The sequence below is a fragment of the Ictalurus furcatus genome, chromosome 18, assembly GCF_023375685.1.
Source record: "Ictalurus furcatus strain D&B chromosome 18, Billie_1.0, whole genome shotgun sequence".
In the NCBI taxonomy this organism is placed as follows: Eukaryota; Metazoa; Chordata; class Actinopteri; order Siluriformes; family Ictaluridae; genus Ictalurus; species Ictalurus furcatus.
The window spans coordinates 12757786-12778855 of record NC_071272.1 but is presented as its reverse complement, the minus strand read 5'-3'; the positions used below and the strand labels follow the sequence as shown (position 1 = coordinate 12778855).

The following is a 21070-nucleotide window of genomic DNA, read 5'->3' as shown; positions in this document are numbered from 1 at the left end:
CCCTTCATGTCAACAGTATTTCCTAATGGCAGTGGCCTCTTTCAGCAGGATAATCCACCCTGCCATACTGCAAAAAAAATTGTTCAGGAATGGTTTGAAGAATGTGACAGTTTAAGGTGCTGACCTGACCTCCAAATTCCCTGGGATGTGGGATGACAAATCTGTGGGATGTGCTGGATAAACAAGTCTGATCCATAAAGGCCCCACCTCACAACTTACAGAACTTAAAGGATCTGCTGCTAACAACTTGGCGCCAGATACCACAGCACCTTCAGAGGTCTTCTGGAGTCTATGCCTTGATGGGTCAAGAGCTGTTCTTGCAGTGAAAGGGGGACCTAAACAATATTAGACAGGTGGTTTTAATGTTAGGGCTGATCTTTTGGGGGAAGAACAAATCATTTATAGGAAGAGACATACTGCAGCTGGATGTAATGGAAGGGTGTTTGAGCACGTAGTGACGAGGCGTTGGGGAAAGTCACGGGTCAAGTGTACATACAGAGGAGGTTAGCATCAAAAAGACAGTGATGAACTTGTAATAGGAACAAGGAAACCAAAATGTTTCTTTGCTGCATAAAATAACTTATGTTTTAATTAACTGACACTTTTTTCCCCTGAAAATCCAAACATTCATTTACACAATGCATTTACACCTACAGGTCTCGCACAACGCAAACCCGATTGGACAATGTGTCAAATTATAAAAAATGTAAAAAAAAAAAAAAAAAAGAAAAAAAAGAAAAAAAGAAAAAGAAAAAACCACCACCTCATTACACTGCTCGAGTCTAAATTTACACTCCCACTTTTCTGACAAATGAGAGGTAGAACGTGCATCTTGCGTGTCTCCATCATTGGGTTTGTGAATTAAAGTAGTACAATAGGCTTACTTGAAAATCTGCTTCGCTGCTCGGCACAGGAAGATAAAAAAAATAACTCTGCGTGGAGCCAATTCTTGCGCTTCGGAGATATCGATTTTTATTTGTTCAACACGAATACTTTCATTAACGCAATGTTAAAATCCATTTCATCATCATTCTCATGGGGACACCACAAAGCATATCCCCATTACTGCCGACACCACGGGAATATTTTCAATTTTGTCCCGCAGATAACCGTGGTATTACCACTGTCCCCATCCCTCTACAGCACTCTAAGATAAGGGGTGTAGCTCTGAAACCACTACACCATGTAAAATAAATGAAAAGGCTTGTACATTACAGTGACTAACAGCATGTATATGAGCATCCCCCCCCCGGTGCATCCTAATGTGAAGAATATATAGTATGTGAAGAGAGGTGACATGTAATACTGTGCTTTAAAAAAAAAAAAAAAGAAAAAAGAAAAGAAAACCCATCTGTAGGACAATCTCTGAATGCTGGGGTTCCCTAGACATACATGCAGAGCTAATAGCACAAAAAAACATTACAAGGCTGCCTCCAGGGAAAATAGATCGTGTCCCTGCATTCTGCACAGCAGTCTCATGTAGGTGTTAATTTATGTAGCTGTGCTCCTGGTTAGACATACCTTAGCTTGCTGTGTATGCAAATAATGCTTTTGCAGACAGAACATACAAACACAAACACACACACACACACACACACACACACCTTACTGTCCCTTAGCATTTTCATTTCCAGATCATCCAAGTTTGGCACAAACTTTTAAGACCGAGAAGGAAAGGAATGAGGATGCTAAAATAGAAAGGGGAAAAAGACAGCAAAACAAAAGTGATTGCAAATCTCAAAGGTGTGAGCAGGAGCAGTGGTGCACGGAACTAGGAGGTGAATACATTCACTCGGATTTTCTATTCTGTTTTAATTGCCAGACAGGCACATGTGGCAGAATGAAAAACTAGCATCGGTCTCAAAATACAAAAATAAACGGATGAGCTTTTTCGCAGCGGTTCTAGACTCATCAGGTCCCCACTTCCCACGTTAAGACTTTTTATTTATTTATTTATTTTTATAAAGGATGTCAGACATGGTAACGCGCTCTGAAGTATACAGACGATTGCACTTCTGCTTCCTTGGGCCTTTGGTACACTCTGCACATGTGTCTAATCTCTAGCCATGGGCATATAGCAGAAGACTGGTTTGTTTAAACAGCAGTGTCGCCCTCTTATTTACTGATCACTGGAGCTGATCTGCCAACAAATGGCAGCTGTATCAAACAAGACCCAAGAGCATGTGTATACGTAACAAGGCCAAGCACAAATGAAATCACAACCCAGGAGTGAAGCAGAACTCCTAATTGGCTAATATGGCAGAAACAAAACATTTCAATGATATAAAATCAGTCACTTGTATTCATGCAATTATCCAATCAGCCAATCATTTATCAGCAGCTCAGTGCATAAGATTATTATGATACAGGTCAAGATATTGAGTTAATGTTTACAACTAAAAGCAGAATAGTTGGGGTGTTCGTGCCAGATGGATTTGTTCGATTACTTAAACTGTGATTTTCACACACAGCATTCTCTAAAGTTTTGTTTGCCAGTTTGGGTTTTGGTGTGAAAAATAAAAACATCCAGTGAGTGGCAGTTCTGCTGGCACCAATGCCTTGTTGATGAGACGACAGATGAGAATGGGCAGACTGGTTCAAGCTGAAGGGAAGATTACGGTAACTCAATTATAACCACTCTTGACAACCATGGTGAGCAGAAAAGCATCTCCAAACGCACATGTTGAACCTCGAGACAACAGCAGACCACCATTTTGAGGTTTCCACTCCTGTCAATCTCAAACAGGAATTCAAGGCTAGAGTGAGCAGACTCACCCAAACTGGACCGTTGAAGCGGTTTTTCCAATATTTAACTGTACAGCCGAATATTCGCTGCCCGAGTTAAGAAACTGTGGTTATACGTTAATTCTGGGACAGCACAAGTTACCAAAATTAATCATTCTGCTCATCGCTCTAAGTATACAAAAAGGTTATGTGAGCAGAGCTCAATTTGGCCAGATATCAGGAGAGTAGTGGCCTGCAGCCATAACACAGATGAAGAGTGGGGATTAACTCCATCACAACAGGTTTAGGTAGAAAAACTCCTATAAGTCTTCCTTATCATCAACTCCCTTACCTGCACTTTAAATCTATTCATTACTTACTAGCCTGGTATTCCTTCATCACGATTCTCACTTAATAATCAACTCCAGACAAAATCATCTACTGGATCCAAAAATTTCTGGGCTCCCATTCAAAATCAAATCAATGTTCTAGTGTAAACGGTTTTGACGTGCTAATGCCTCACTCGGTGCCGCATAAGACTTTAAGAGCGTCCAGCCATCTGTGTCGTTCATCTTTTAGTCCTGCTCTCCAGCTCCCACCTTCATATCCATCTCCTGTCTTAATGTCCTGGTCTAATCTTTCCCTGACAACAAGCGGCCTGGTACAAACGAGCACCTGCAATTTAGTGGCAACTCTGAGTAATTACAACCCCATTAACAAGGGCACACGAAAGACAAAAATGCAAAATCTGTAATAATTTTTAAATGTTACAGCATGTACACAGACCATGGGGAATGGATACGCTTCTCTCTTCAGATAACTGATGCAGTCTTCTTTAAAACTAGATACCGTATACAGAAAGATTACACAGAGATAGAAGAGCGGATGGGGGATGGAGACGCGTGAAATACTCCCTGAATGAATTACACAGTCAGAGGTATTGCATTAGTGGCACGGCAGGTTAAACACGACGGAAATTTATCTTCCACTGTGCACAAAGACAAATTTGCGGTCTGCAAACCACCCTGACCTAAAATCTGCTTGCATTATAGACTATTCCATTTGTGTTTAACAGTGCAAAGCACAGTCTTTCTTTCACAATCATTACCGAGTCTTAAGATGTATAGATGTGTGTATAGCGTTCCTGTCTGCAGAATACACACAATTGAAAGAAGGAAGTTTAGTAATACAGGTCTTTTTTTTTTTATACCCAGTATTCATTAAAAAAAACAAACAAAAAAAAAGATAAAACAATCTCCCATGTGTGTCCTTTAACATGTACATAAAACTTTTTTTTAAACTAAAACGCTACTTATCTAACATTTAATAACTTCATTTATTATTGTGTATATGTATATTACTGTGTGTATAGGTATATACACATTTTCTATATTTGTAATTACAAAGCCACTTATGAAATACACAGCCAAGCCAAAAAAAAAAAAAAAAAAAAAAGCACAGCCTATGACTGGATCATTATTGCAGTGATTATGTTCAGCTGGCAACAATTTCTTTAACCTTAACTGATGCAATGTGTAGCTTCTTATTCATTAAACAAGCACATTGTAGCTATTGTTTCTGGAAAATATATTACTGTGATATTACTGGCCTGCAACATGCCAAAAAAATTCTGAAATCGGGTTAAGAACTGTCCAATGCATTATTAAATGCCTGAAAGGGTGGTGGCGAACTCAACTTTGTGCAAGAAATGTGGTCTTGGGGGAAAAAAATAAAAAATAAAAAAAAATTACTGCCACACTTATTCAAAAAAAATAATAAAAAATAAATAAATAAATAAATGAGAAAACCCAATAACGTAATAGTTAAAGTAAGAGCATTGGGATTGAGAAACAGCTGTATGGTCAGAGGAAAGCCACTTCTTAGTGAGGCTAATCAGGAAAAAAATTACTTAAATTTGCATCAAGATTGGACTGTGGAACAACGGAAAAAGGTCATGAGGTCCAGTCCAGATTTACCCTATTACAAAGCTATAGGTGCGTCAGGGTAAAAAGGGAAGCACATGAAGCGATCTACCAGTCACGCATAGTGCCTACTGTACAAGCCTCTGGAGGCACTGTTATTATCCGGAGTAGCTTCAGTTGGTCAGGTCTAGTCTCAGCAACGTTATACTGTAAAATAAAATGAAGTCAGCCGAGTACCCCAATGGACTCTGACCAGGTTATCCAATCAATGGATTGTCTTCTTCCCTGAAAGCACAGGCATATTCCAGGATGACAATGCCAAGACTCATTGGGCTCAAATTGTGAAAGAGTGGTTCAGGGAGCATGACGAATAATTTTCACTCATGAACTGGCCACCACAGTGTACAGACCTTAACCCCATTGAAAGTCCTTGGGATGTGCTGGAGAACAGAATGGTTCGGCTCTACGGTCCTCAACACAAGATCCCGGCATAAAATGAACACGATTCTGGATGGAAATAAATGTTGTGAAGTTGCAGAAGCTTGTCAAAACAATGCCATGATGAATGCATGCCATAATCAAAGCTAAAGGTGGTGCAACGAAATATTAGAATGTGCAACTTTTTTGGCCCGGTAGCATATGATAATCAAATATAATTAATATCATAAAGTTACGACGTTAGTTGTTGCTTTGCTTGTTAAATATACATTTCAGATTAACGTCTATGGTCCAGGGATTGTTTAAAGTTTGCATCTGAGAGTTCTTGTGTGCGGAAGAGGGTAGATGGCAATTCAAGTGTGTTACATACGTTACGCATCTTTAAAACCGCTCCAAAAATGGTTTCTGAAAAATTATGTTGCCAGTTCCACTTTTTCCAAACCGATATTCTTATAGGCCATTCAGTCTTCACTGCTGTTCCTCATAAGGCCTAGAGAAAGGAGATTTTTTAACAGACCCAGTCACTGCCAGTTAACAAGGCCACATGTTTCCATCTTCAATGATTATGCACAATAAACAGACAAATGGGAGTTTTAATGAATTAGGAACGTTATCCAATTTTATTTGGCTCTTACATTTTGTTCGTAAATCAACAACGTTTAAATTGACAAAAATCAGGAGCATTAAATAAATAAATAAATAAATAAATAAATAAACAAACAAACAAAAACAGATGCCCATTTCTGAGACATGCCGGTTTTTAAAAGGATCGTATTAAAGCTCCAGGCTCAACCTAGCCAATTTTACCCAGATTATTTTTCAGGAAAGGAGTGTAATGGCTATCGTTCACTGGCACGCAATATAAATGTTTCATATGATTTAAAGAAAATTGATTCTCTCAGGTCCACGTCTACACAGAGTCTGAGAACAGCTGTGGAGATCTGGATTATGATTTTGGTAAATAGAAACTCACTTGACGTTCACAAAAGCTGAATCCCCAGGAAAACCATTTCAAACAGTTATGCCATTAAATAGTTAACTTCCGTTCCGGTACACCGCTGCTTTCTAACGCATGTTCAGCCTTGAATAATTGATAAGTCAAAATGCGAGGCAGGACTTTTTGCACAAAAATCAACCTCTGATAAAAATTACATTAGGAATGACTAACACTTAGACTATTTTGCTTTTCAATCACAGATGCTTTTAATATGACCTTTGTCAATCTCCGCTTCCTGAACAACCACTGCTCATACTGATCACTCCATCCAAATGCAGTTAATGGCATTTTTCTCTTGTTTTGAGGGTATAAACCTGGATTATCACCTACAAATATAGGCACAACTCAGTGCTGATCTGCTGATGAATTGATATTTGCCTTGAGTGTCTGGTTATGCCTGGATGTCTCATGTTTATAAGCATGTTCAAGTCAATATTTACAACAGTGTGGTTGAATTCTCAAATCAAAAGGTACTGATTTTTCAATAGCAGCAAGGCTCTGACAGTAGCTCTGTCTAACAGAAGGGACAAGTTTTTTACTAATACATTAGCATTCCTGTACTACTTGTATAATAGGGACTTGTATAATGAACACCCCGTTGTTTAAATAAGAAGTGTTTAATCGTTGATACGGTGAAGCTTTATGCAAGTACGTGTTTAACGTTTAAACAATGAGTCTCCAGTGTCAGGACTTCGTAATGGTCAGTAAGTTTCCCAACATCTTCAGAAGAGATTTGTTCACGCTTTGCAGTTTCTGTACCGAAATGCTACGTTTTGTTTAACTGAGAGATTATAAAAATAAATAAATAAATAAATAAATAAATAAATAAATAAAAGAAGCTGGTGTCATGTAAGCGATAAACTATTTTGTCTTAGAGACATTCCATAGTATTAAATGTAAACAAATGGGTAAAAGACATGCAATATGATGGTCACAATTAAATTATCTATTGCCATTGTTGGGAAACTGCTGCGTATAAGCGGAATAACAGGAATCGGGCTGGGCCGTTAAGAATAAATAAATAAGTAAATAAATACTGCTTTGCATCAGGCAATATCACACCAACATGGTGTGGATTAATTTCGTATGTGATTCTACACAAAGAATTGTTCGTACTGACAGCCAATAAAATATAATTTTTTTTTTTTTTACATGAATACTAAAATGGAAGGCAAAATGTCAGTGAAACAATAACAGCCATAAAACCTGAACACCATTCTAAGTGCTTAAAATACAGAACACTGCCTACTCAGTATATAAACCATGCAGAAAGGAAAAACAGTTTTATTTAGCTGATATTAAAAAAAAATTTTTTTAAAAAAAGCATGTTGGATCAAAATGACCTTTGCATAGCTAGCACTCAAAATTCAGACACGCCAATTTAGAAAAGAACAATGTTTGGTACACGACAAATGTACCATGTTAAATAGCACACACTGCAGTTATGCACCTGACAGTTCTGCATTTCAGCTGTCTGGCTCAGTTTCATTTACCCTACTTGCAGCTGATAAACTCTGTCATCCAACTCATTTTCTCAGTCACTTAGCCAGCTCAGGAAAGGACAAGTTTCCAGCTGCCAAGTACTTGCTTGCTTGGCGTATTATGAAATGCGTCAGTAACCGCAAACCAACAGTTCCGAACACTGTTTTCGTCTCTGAAGTACAAAGTGGAGCGTCAGATCATCCATAATAAGCAGCCACATTGGATACACTCTGGATACATAACTATCCTACCAACCTGTATTACAATACTTGGATTTTTTTTTTTAATACATTGATAGCTGTAACACTGGAAATAGGAGGCTGGCAGAATAGAAAAGAAGGGCAGCTGGGAGAAAATTTAATTTGTAGTCAGGGAATAAACACAATGTTTGTTACCAACAGGACGAGCAAATGCAAGATAAATCCACTCCACCTCAAGCTGATTCTGCCAATTCATTCCATTCAAGTGCAGCACTCATGATGGAACAAATCAAGAACATTTCCTCAGTGGGTCAGCACTTGAGCTCGGTGGTGGGTTTTACCATACTGTAGCTATAAAAAAAAATAAACTTGTATATTATTCTTTTTTTTTATCCAAGGCTAAACTAACACTTTAGTAATCTTCCTAGTGCATTACTTTGTGCCCTGGAGCATGTTGTGAAAAAATTAAGACCATGTTAGCATGGGTAGACAGGAATGATCAATAATAAAGACGACATTAGTTATGTGTATGCAGCCTAATGATATAATTTTAAACATGATCATTTGCACCTGAATCGGATTAGATTAAACTGACTGGGCTGATCCTAAAGCAATGTCTATCCAATTAAAAGAGGATGCTCAACCATTTAGTAGCTCACAGTGGTGTCTGTGACTTCATAAACAAGTAGAATAGGAAGTTTCTAGGTGAGCAAAAAACTTATCAGTTTAATAATTGTTTTAATATTTATTAGGAGATGCTTAGAGTAATCTTTTAGACCAATAGTTGCCACTGCAGGAATGTCGACTGCTGGGTGCATAGTAAATTAGCTGTATAAACTCATAGGCTACATTACCCAATTAAACAAATGAGAAATGTATTATAATGTGGTCATTTATTTATGATAAGAAAATTATCCAATATTACATATCTGAGCTGCAAAATTATGTGAACCTCTAGGATTGGCAGTTAATTTGAAAGCAAAATCCTATGTATGAGGTTCAAATACTTTTTTCACTCACCAGATATGTAATATAGGATCATTTTCCTTTAAAAAACAAAGTACAATATCTCTCATTTGTTTAACTGGACTCTCTTTGTCAGTGGACCTGTGTGAAAATCTGATTTTAAGTCATATTTATGCAGAAATACTGAAAATTCCAATGGGTTCCCAAACTTTCAAGAATCACTGTATATCTATACATCACTGTGTGTGTGTGTGTGTGTGTATGTGTGTATATATATATATATATATATATTTTCACACACACACAGGAAAGGGGCTTAAAAAGAATTTCCATGGACTTGTATACCAAGAACATATATCCCGAGTCTCGTCTTCATGACCATCGACTTTTCTATTTTCAACATATTTGCATGTCTCTAGTAGGTATTACAAGCTGTTTCAATATTTTTTGCATGATCACTAATGTTTGGCCCCCTTTAACTGACAGCTAAATTATATTAGTTCCACTGTGAAGAGAATTAACACTGAGCAGTTAAATAGGACATTGAGATGTAGATTGAGTCAGACTACATTCACAAGTAGATGTTATGATGCATTTGTTGGGGTTTTTTTTTTTTTTTTTAAATAAAAAAAAAAGTCGCAAATGTTGAAAATTTGATGATGTATACAAGGAATAAAACTTCAGGGCATTAGGTTATAGGAAAATCATCAACTTGGTTTTTATTTCTTATCTGTTAGGCTTGTGTGTAGCATTTTCTGCCTTAAATCTTTCAGAATGAACTGAACGTCTTGCTGTTCCCTCAATATAGAAGCAGGTCATTTGAGCACAGCATATGTCCATAATACAAGAATATATCAAGAGAGAAAGGAATAAAGAGGTTTTAGAGTAATAAACTTGTTTTGGACATACCCCAACAGGAAATGTAGCTATAGTATATAGTAAATGGATGAAAACAATAAAGTAAAATAATTAAAAGGTTTGGAAGATACTGTTGTACAAGAGGAATATGCTTCGGGACGTGCTATTAAAGGAAACTAATCAACGTCTAGGTGGTAACGGTCCTCCTGTCTGTCATCACACCAACCTGTTGATTATTTTCTTATATCACATCACGCATTCAGTATAAAATATGACCATAAACTCCTTGGTTTGGCTTCAGATTTGTGACTATGCATCAACTGAATACTATGACAGTTAAAAAGAGACAGGTCTTCCTTTTTTAAGATGAGACTTTTTGATGCTCATCTTGTAACCTTAGGCTTCGCTTAGAACTGCCTGTCAAAAGAAAAGGGGGAGAAGAAAAAAGAAGAAGAAAAAAACACCACACTTGGATACACTTGAGAGGCTTAACAAACATGTCCATGTAGCTTAATATTCATTTGGTAATATAATCTATTAGTTTACCCCTCTCTTTTATGGGCAGGAGGAAGTTGTAAATGCCAGGCTGGATTTGTGACTAATAAAACGTCTGAAATTACACATGCAAACATTTTCCAGGCAGCTCTCATCAGCGCCGGCTGCAAGATGAATACAGCAGTCACGCATATGTAAATGTACCGAACGATGGAGCAACAGGGAGCAGCTGGAGCGACACGATCTGAGAGAGATGTTGGACCTGGCATGCTTAAACAGGTGGAGGCAGTAAAATTAGTTATTGTGAACACATGATGAGAATTTTCTGGGCAGCTGGCATCAACCATTACCGCTCCACTGGCAGAAAGTGACAGAGTGGCCGAGGGTAATTGTTCTTAATTATTATAACCAAATGAAGGTCATACCACAGACGTGATAGCCACAGGGAGAGGAAGAGGAGGCCATAAGCATACAAATACACCTCAGGGTCTGTGCGCAAATCTGATTTCTGAATGCATATCTGCCATCAGGATTTACCTCTTTGTCGTCAGTGGGAATAGTTTCCAGAATTTCTAAATGTTTAAACCAACGTGATACTTCACATATTTTAACTTTACAGTAGCCCAAAAAAAATTTCATGTAGCAAGAGACTCATTTCAACCTGCCAACTGTTACCTTTTTTCAGTCTTATACTGTTTGACATCAGCAAGGCTAAAGATATGTGGGAGACCTGGCAGGAGAACCAGCCCTGTTAACCCAGCTGCCTCATATTTGCTAGCTAGCTACCTATTGTTCTGACGGTTTAAAAAAAATAATAAAAATAAAAATTAAAAAGGTAACCCGATGTTAGATCAATTATAAATACAAATTACAACTAAGAAAAAAAGAGTTACAGCTTTTATGTTGACCATCAGGAACAGCTAACATGTGAGGTAACAATGCTGCTTGCTGACACAAAGCATTCCAACACTTCGCTAGCAAAAGATAGCAAGCTAGCTACATACAAAAGCTACTGAAAGATTACTTTAATAAACTTGATTAGATTCTTTTGTTAGGACTTTTCAGTCTTTCAAATGTAAGATGTGAGGTAAATTACAAATAAATTATAATTGACAGTGAGCTAGGCTAATGTTACATCCTGCATGTAGAGCTTAATGAAGGGCAACAGCTAAAGGAGTGAATACAGTACATTACAGGACTTAGCTAAATGGCTACAGTAGATTCTGCTATCACCAAACCTCTTTTACTTATTTTTTTCAATAAACTGATTTTTGGAAATAAAAGTGTCACAAATACAGTGGAAATTGCTTTTCCACCAGACAGGTGTACAGATCAGTAGCTCAGACAGCCAGGACAAGCTGAATGTACATCCAGGCTATTAGGGTTTTTTTTGGTAGTTGTATGGAAGTGATGAGTCCCCCCCCCCAAACAACCAACCCAAAGAGAGAAGGAAAAGACTCCACACACAACAATTATTGACTTTTGGAAAACATTTTTCACTGTATGCCATGTGTAAACATAATGCATTTCACAACGGTGCAACACACTTCCATGCTACAGTGCAAGCAAGTAGCATAAAGCAGTCATAACTCTCCTGTGACAAGGAGAAAAAAAAAAGCTAAGAGCCATAATATAATGTGTGTGAAGTGCAGACGGAACACAACAGATCATACCCCAAAATGTCTCAGCTTTTACACCTTTTTTTGCTCGTTTCTTTCACTTAGTACTAATGCACTTAACTAGCCAACTAGCCTGACATTCGTTGCTATTAGGGATGTCGTAAGAACCGATACTTCGGTACCAACATTCTTAAAACGTGACTACATTTTTTTCCTGCAGTAGCGTTCATACTGTTGGTAATGAAAGTACCGGGGTTGCAATTATTCCGGAACTGAAGGGGCAGCAAATACGCGCAAGTGTTTTAGCCAGTCCACAAGTGGTGAAGAAGGCCTACAATCACGGGGGGAAAAAACTACAGAAGTTTACCTCCGCCCCGACTCGTTGCGAGTCATATTAGTCATTGTCAGACAGTGTTTGATAACCAAAATATCCCCCTCTCTCTCTCTTTTTGCCAGTATCAGCCAGAGGAGGATGTCCTCCAGGAGTGTTTTAAATTTATTTATTTATACCACACCCTGGTATCGACTTTGGTATCGAGTATCGTGTATTTTTGGTGGTATAGGTACCGATTACTATATTTTTGGTATTGTGACATCCCTAGTTACTATGTCATGAGACTTTTTTTGGATTGTTGCGGCACTAAATTAATTGCTTTTCACAGTGATGTTTGTTGGTAAGTGAGACCTTAGCAGTACTCATGTTCAACGCACATGAATCAAAGAGGGCTTTGAATGAATGCGTGTTGCGATGATGTACGTTACATGATTCATCTTGGCCAAAATCCACAGAAAAGCTGCAGTAATTTAGAAAATCTGCAAGTGCCTCTGAATATTGTGAAGTTTCCTTGATTTTGCGTTAATTTCTGCGATCGGGGGAAAAAGGAAAAAAAAAAAAGAAAAAAACTAAATCCTGGAGGGACTGGTAAACAGTACCTGCCAACTCCAAGATATTATAAATTTACAGCTAAACAATTGCCAGAATTACATGGAGAAATCTCTAATAAAAAAAGATACAGAATATCAGCATGAACGACAATGAATACAGTGGAAATCCATAATTCAAAAGATTGCCTTGGTTTTTAACCTTCCATGCCAAACTTGCGTTTTTAAAATTTCTCTCATGTAATGGCCAAGGTTAAAATTTTATTTGAGCGCACAGATCTTAAACGAGCATAAAAGACCTGCCACAACTTCTTCATGCTTGTATAAACCCAGCTGTCAGGCAGTTTATACAGTGAGTCAGTTGGGAAAAACGCAAGCACGGCTAGCAGTTAAGGGCACGGCGTACAGGTTGCACCTTCAGCTCGAGGTGTGGAAATGAGAACATTCTGTGACAGTAGAAACGTGTTCATTGGGGCTCGGACTGTGGCCATGGAACGCCAAATTAGACCCGACAGCTTCAATTTCAGGTGACAAGACAAACATCTATAATGAATGAAGTACTATTGCTTCTGCACATAGCCGGTGAACTTGCTGGGATTGGGGGGGGGGGGGGGGGGGGGGGAGTGTAACATTTAAATAAATAAAAGAAAAGTGAGCTCTGCAGGGATGTGTACTTGCATCCTTTAAATAAGCCTACTGTTTTTCCTCTCATCTCCCAAAGAAGCAGGTCAGCCTTAGTTTAATTACTCCTACTCATCATCAGGTATTAAAAGGTGTGCTTAGTTACAGGGAGGAATTGAGACAATAAAATGGAGTCTAAAAAGGAATACTAAATTGTTCAAAGGGTAATGTACTCGTAAAAATGCTCCGACAACGATATTCCATAGCACATGATACTAGGTGAAATAAGCCCCGTGTAGATTGCTACACTAATGAACAGCATGAAATGATCATGATCTGGATGCATTTCACCATTAATGATCGCAATAAAAAAAAAAAAAGCAGACAGCAAACTGTGCTCTGAAAATATTAAGTGGAGTAAACAGCATCTTCCTACAATTACAAGTATCCTTATAAATATCTTATTGCTTGTGAACAGAATCTTTAATAGACAGCACAAGGGTGGCCAAACTGCATCAGCAACATGGTATTTAAATACAAGTGCCAGACAGAGAGAGAGAGACACAGAGAGAGAGAGAGAGAGAGAGAGAGAGAGGGGAGAGCTTCAGTTAAGTGAGCACTGAGACATCACTTGTCAGGGTCTATTCTGACAGAGTCAAGGCGCAATTCACGGCATGTTGTGCTTGCTGATACTACTCTACACTAGGGCTGCACGATTATGGCCAAAATGATAATCACAATTATTCTGATCAATGTTGAGATCACGATTGTTTATTGATTTTAGGAACATATTTTTATTGCACTCTCACATTTAAATAAAACAGACCTCTGCTTTCACCTCCAAGTCGTGCTACATTCCTGCTAATGTACAAATCTTTGCATCAAATTAGACTGGTCCTTAAAGTGCATCATCTTGTAGAAGCAAAGTATAAATTAAATTGTACCCAAAATATAGGATAGTAAAAATACAATCAACCAAATGAAAACAAGGCAAGCCTACGCAGAAAAGGCAATAACAGTGTTTACAGGAGGAGAGACGCAGCCAAATCACCCACTAGAGTGGTGCATGTCATTTTGTACCAGAACCCAGAAGTTCAGCAGCACACCGGTTCCCTCGACAAAAACCCAATAGGATTTTCACATAGGCTTTTGGATTATTGCAAAAAATAAGTTCTGTATTCAACAAAAGTTTACAATACTAACATTTTGTGCATCAAGATAATTTTCACAAAAGAACCCAACTTTTATGAAGTTTAAAGCCTAAATACAATCGCCAGAAATAAACCGCTAACCGTATGCTATAAACGAACTACATCACGATCGCTCGACTTCAACGTCACCATCAGCAAACATTTTCCATAATACAGATTTATTCTGTGGATGAATCTTCATCCACGTTTTTTTTTTTGGGGCGAGGGGGAATTGTGCACAGCATACCTGAACCAGTTTCAGGGGTCTATAATAATTTCTTTTAGGATCACTTGTGATCCTAATTACAAAAATTTAGGAGCACGGTTGAAGTTCAGTTTTTTTTTTTTGTTGTTTTTTGTTTTTTTAAAGAGATTGTAATGTTAATGTGCAACAATATAACACGAAAGCATGAGAAAACTTGACTGTATGGAAAAAAAAAAACAACCACCAATAACCTGTTCCACCTTGTAAACAAACACAAAAAACCTCAATGTTAAGTCTTTGAAGTCTGCTCTTCTTAAAAAATTTTAAAGCTACACTATTAGACATTTTCCACTGTCATGGTTCTGGGCTGGAGTCAGTTCTCGAACCACTGTGTATATTGCGTATACATCTGAATAATCTCATAGGATGTCATTGGGTGAGTTCATTTAGCAGTCAGATGCAAAACGCTTTAGTTTAATGGTGTTCATTACTGATGCTCCGATCAGGATTTTTACGACCGAAACCAATCCAGATACCAAACTTTTCTTGTTTAAACTTTAATCAGGAGGTCTGTCAAATAGTTTAAATGCAAGCTCTCTGCCCATGGTCACTGTTAATTGAATTAAAATAATAGCAATGAGAAATACTGTTGGTTAATTGATAAGCATAAAATATTTATTTTTAAATATCTTAAGAGTCCTAATTAAAAGTAGACTAACACAAACATGATCCATGTTAGAAAAACAGCTAATAGCCTTCTAAGGAGATAGCGAACTAAACTTAATGTCAAATTGATATTAAATGCAACCCATAGTAATTACACATTATTTAATTTCTCATTTTATTTATATTTTATGAAGTTATTACAATATCTATTTTTTAATTAAATGATATTTATAACGAAGCACATTTTTTGTCTTTATAATTTATTAGGTTTTTTTTTTGTTTGTTTATCAGTTGTTCCTTTAAGATCGGTTCCCCCAGTACAGTATTGCAATGTCTGCTGATATTGCATTTTGGAGGGATTAAATCAAAACATGCAAACTGAAGTTGACTTTTCTATTGATATCTGGCAACAGTGAGCTCTGACTACAGCTTCCTGACAGGCTGGGGTATGCGAAGAAAACAATTTCACTGTGATCTACTGTATGTGTGACCAATAAAGACTCATTATCATTATTTAGATGGTGTAGAAGTTCAGGGAACTAAAAAGGTGTGACTAGGTCATGTTGAAGGGGTAGGAAGAGAAGGCGGGTGGGGATACCCCCCCCACCACCTAGCCTTAACAGCTTAACGCTGCAAGTTGCCAGTCACTGTACTATGGAGCTGCTAGTAGGCATTCCTACTACTGGTTGCCATAGTAACAATTTGCAGTGGGTGGTGCAACTAGCTAACACTTGACAACAAACCAGTTTTCTTGGCACTGAATTGAAACGATCTGGAGGGGCAGCATTTGTATACAAGACTCGGTGTATTTATATAAATCATATCCTACAAGATGAAGCAGTGTGTGCTCTCTGCCATTGAAGCCATCTAATAACTGCAAGCATCAATTAGCTTATGGCCTTAGTGCGTTTAAAGCAAAATACCTGGTGAGCAAAAAAGGCTGGGTATTGCGACCAACTGGACTATTTGATTTGATTCTTATTTAAAAGGTTTTCAATTCGATTCAATATCGATTAGATAAATATTTCCTTTAAACTTAGTTTTACAGACATGGAATCCATGTTTTAATACAAGCTGGTAACTGAAACCCTCCTACTTGGCTATATTACTGATGTACACATTTACATTAACAATCGGGCCCACACAATTACGTTTAATTACTTTTACTTTGAGTAACATTGTAACAAGAAATAAGCGTGCATACAATGCACACAAGGTAAGCACAAACTGCACATTACTGTTTTAAAAAAAAAAAAAAAAAAAAAATTGTAAATGTGCAACAATGAAATTCATTAACAACTTGCAATATGTTTAACAAATAAAACTGTTTTCAAAATTCACGACATGAAAGGTGGTGACATCTTCACAACGAGAGGTGAACTACAGATAATATTCACACCCTGTCAAGTAAAGCACGCGCATTAAGAAGTGCTTCGGGGATTTGCTGAATCAATATAGATTCGTTAAATTGAAGATTGATTAAAACCGGAGAAGCCTTTTTTTTTTTTTTTTTTTTAAACCCAGCCCTAGTGAGGCTACGGATCACGTACACTCTACTGTCTTCACTTCCGTTGGTAGTCAAGGCACCGGTCGAAGTCGGTCCAAATTTGCATAAAGTTGAACTTCTTGACTTTGTCCGGTCACTGGACACGCCCACACGTAGTCACCGATGGTCCTCAAGTCGCCAGCTCTCATTGAAAATTAATGGTTGTTGGTCGTTTTGTCACAGCGAGTATGATGGATCACGCTGCATGAGAAATAAAACTGCATCTTGCTTACTTAAAGAACTGAGAAGTACCAATTCCTTGAAGACAATGACTTTCATCCCACCAGTAGGACATCCAGGTGGTGAATTTAAGGTGTCATTTATGTTCTTTTGGTTTAAATACAGCTTAAAAGGTTGTAAGACATACTCCAAGTGTATATTTATGCTGTGTAATATTAGTACGTACAGGATACATCTACAAACGACAAACAACTTCTCTCTGCCAAAACGTGGCTCTTTCTCTGGCAAATACTGCTCGACTGTCACTAAATACAGACGCAGACACACATGAAGCAGTTCTGCACAGTCTTCAGTCTGAGAGCAGAGCAGAGATATTTATATCCATATTGTTCCCTTTGAGATCCACTTACTCTGCAGTCTGCTTCAGACCTACTTCTTTCTCTACTTAATTCCCCCCCCCCCAGGAAACAGGGGAACACTATAAATCCTGTAAAATGGCAGGATTTCATTACCTCGTTTACTGATTGGAATTTCATCCTGTATCCGAACGAGTACATATCAAATCACCCAAAACGTTAATTGCCGCACAGGGTGGATAATAATGTTACAAAAAGAGCTTAAAAATCATTTCGTAGTTATGCGGCTTTAACCGCAGGCCGATGTCAGCAAATATTTTGTCGGGAGTTCTCTAGAGCTGAATAAGTGGCCGTGAGAATGGAAATGTCGGGCCTTCAGCATGGTGCAAGATGATGTTTGATAAAGCAGTCATTTGAGTGACATACAGTTCAGTGGCTCTCACACTGGATTGCTTTCGCCAGTAGCTGACAGGTGTGTAATGTGACCAGGGCAGTATTTTTGGAGAGAGGAAGGAAAACAGTTTTTTTTTTTTTCTTAAATAATAACAAACAACAAAAATACAAATATTTTCGATGTATTACTGATTTATTCATTACTGAAACCATGAAGTGATTCCACATGGTCAAACATCTTCAGCTGCTCAAGTCTGTGCTGACTGGCAGGAGAGCAAATAGCATTTCTAATCATGTCCTAATAATCATTACTATTAAAATTGTGTTAAGTAGTAGATTTAATGCTTCAAAAACGTTGTTCTTAGCCCATTTAATCTTTTTTTGGTCAAAATCTTCAAGGATTTTCCCTTTCAGCCAAAAATGGAAAAGGGCCAAAAAAAATTTTTGGGTGGTCGGTGTATCCTTAATAAGTACCGTTAACTGACAGTAACCATGTACTTGTCCAATGGTAGCTCAATCAAACAGTATGACAGATTTGATTTCACATTAATGAACTCAAAACATTCTCCATTTCCCTTGACAGGAAGCAGCGGTGCAATGGGTAATAGTCTAGACGAGAGCTTAATGAGAGATGGAGGAAGGGGGCAGGGCTTCTAGATTGTTGGCTAATATCGGAAAATTTATTAAAAAAAAAAAACCCTACACGGAGTCAATAATGTCCATCGTGTTGTCTAAATTTTATTGGGAGAATAAAAGGAGGCGGAGCATTTATTGTACATTTCTGATGTTAAAATGCAGAGCACATACAAAACATGTTAAGGTTCACAGGTCTTCACTGGCACCAGAGCTGCACTAAGCAACTCTGAATTCAAAAGGCTTCCAAAATGCCAAGCATTTTATGTTGACAGAGTTATATGTAATTAGCATTTTACAAAAAACCTGACCCATATTGCATGTTTGCAAGATTCCACATATCCTTCATTCTTTAATATTTGTGGAACAGCAATACTCTAGGACCAAATAAACATTAATGGACAACCACTGGTTTCGACATCCTATTACTACACCAAGACTCAAATGCTACTGGCTGTGTAGTCAGTCAAATCTGACTTCCTGTTTCAGACGGAAATACGTCAACATAAGGAACTAAAAGCACAGCTAAGAAGACTTTTCATGGGGACATTAACATAGACTGAATTATATTATGCCTACATAGAGCATGCAAAGGAATTAAGATAACCAGCTTTTAATTTTGTTCCAAAAGGTTTGGGAAAGTTTACTGTTGGGACACAAGAGGGGGGATATCAAAAATATTCGTTATTAGTCTTCACTCACTCTGTGATCTCCTCGGTAACTGTGTGTTCCACCTGGAGACGAGAGTTCACCTCGATGAAGTAATGCTTTCCATTCTTATCCACCAGGAACTCGACCGTGCCAGCGTTCTCATAGCCGACCTGACAGAGGAAATAGATTTAAAAGGACCGCACACTGCTAGGGCAATTAAAAGACATAGATTAGAGTGGTAGAGGCTGTCTACTAAGCCACCAAATTTAATTAAGACCATCACAACAACATTAGTGTCCAACAGTAATAGGTATAAAATAAAAAAGACTAAACTAAATAAAGCAAAATAGGTTATACTGCCAGAGTTCATTTCAACAAATTTAATGTAGCTTTACGTTTTCAACAGAAATATCAGTGAACCTGGATTTTATTAGAAAATACTGCCGGACCCTTAAGGCAACGAAATGATTAAACATTTAGAGCTAACCTTTAAAACTGCTGGCTGGTTGAGAGCTTGATTATGAGAAAGAGAAGAGGCTAGAGCAGGCTGGGTAATCTGTTACCAGGTCTGTTTTTTTTGTACACAGGATCCTAGATCCACATGATCCTTTCAGTAGAGCGCACCTTCACACCGCACTGATCATATGACTCCATGACTCGGCTCAAGCCCACAATCAGCAGTGTGTATAAAACGCAGCCAGCTCCAAACAATTACAATAAAAAAACCAAGATAAATTACTCTCGCATTATATATAGATCATAGTCCAAGTCAGGGGTTGGCAACTAAAATTGGCACCAAGCCTGATGACTTCAGTGCTGTTAATTTGGGGAGCCAGTGTGATTTTGCAGGTGCACCCATGCTGCCTCACATAGCCCACCATCTGACAGGATTTGATTACTAACTGGTGTTTCCGAATGAGAAATACTTCATCGGCCTACTCATTCTCCAAAAGCAATAATAATGTTGTATTAAGGACTCCATTCCTATTGTCAGGAGGTCATAAGTTTGTAATTCAGCAGTGGTGTAGAGATCCATGACCGGGATTTCAGATAGGAAGGATGGGTTTCCTTTCCCCCTGTTTATTACAAAGACACTAGGCGTCCATTAGCTAAACGTATACAGCAGGGGTGTGCAATCTTCTCCGCAAAGGGCCGGTGTGGGTGCAGGCTTTCATTCCAACCATGCAGGAGCCACACCCGATTCCACCAGTTTAATCAGTTGATCTTCGCTTTCAATAGACTTGGGTGTGGCTCTGGCCTGGTTGAAATGAAAGCCTGCACCCACACCGGCCCTTTCCAGATAAGACTGGACACCCCTGGTATACAGACTAGTTAGCCGCCAAAGGCATTATGAGCAACATCAAAAAGAATAGCACAAGACAGGCTGTGCTGTTTTACAAAAACAATACATGCCAGGATGGTGTTACTATTTACTTTCATGTAACAGCATGAAATGTGTTATTCCACTTATACAAGAGCAATCTGCCAACAACTACAATGTTGTGGAATGAACAAGACAATTCAGTACCTGTTTCGTTTGCATTACAGCGACGGTAAACAGCTGTTAACTCACCAGCCTGTGCTTTTCTCGGTCTTGAAGTTAAAGTGACAAATACAGCCTTTTTTTTTTTTTTTTTTTTTTTTTAAACAGAGAAACCACAAAGCATACACTTGCTGACACGCGCAACTTTCCATAAAATGTTACGTAAACAACTAACAAAAAGCTTCACAACACAATTTTACGTTTTTTTGTTAAAACAGTTGCTTTTTTTTTGTTTTGTTTATTAGGCTTAGACTATGAAATGTCAACCATACAAGTCCTTGTGTATGACCCGTCATGATAAAAACCATGTTAGAACAATCGCATTAATATAACCCTATTGTTCAGCCATTTACAGCTGGAACTACTGTCCCCAAAACACTAAAAACACTATTTTTGCCCTCTTTTACCAAACTCCACTCTATGTGATTAATATACTCTCTATCACTGTCTGGACACGGCAAGTTTGAAAAAGAGAAACCAGCAGGTGAGGTACAGATTACTTA

The 21070-nt window shown here is 38.0% G+C and overlaps 1 protein-coding gene across 1 annotated transcript in view; it reads right to left on the bottom strand.

Moving 5' to 3' along the window:
• pcxa (pyruvate carboxylase a) overlaps nt 1-21070 on the bottom strand; it is a 173017-nt gene that overhangs the window by 116335 nt on the left and 35612 nt on the right. Inside the window, exon 8 of the mRNA XM_053648815.1 lies at nt 19076-19194. Within this exon, the coding sequence (XP_053504790.1) occupies nt 19076-19194 (119 nt within the window). The remainder of the gene's footprint in view (nt 1-19075; nt 19195-21070) is intronic.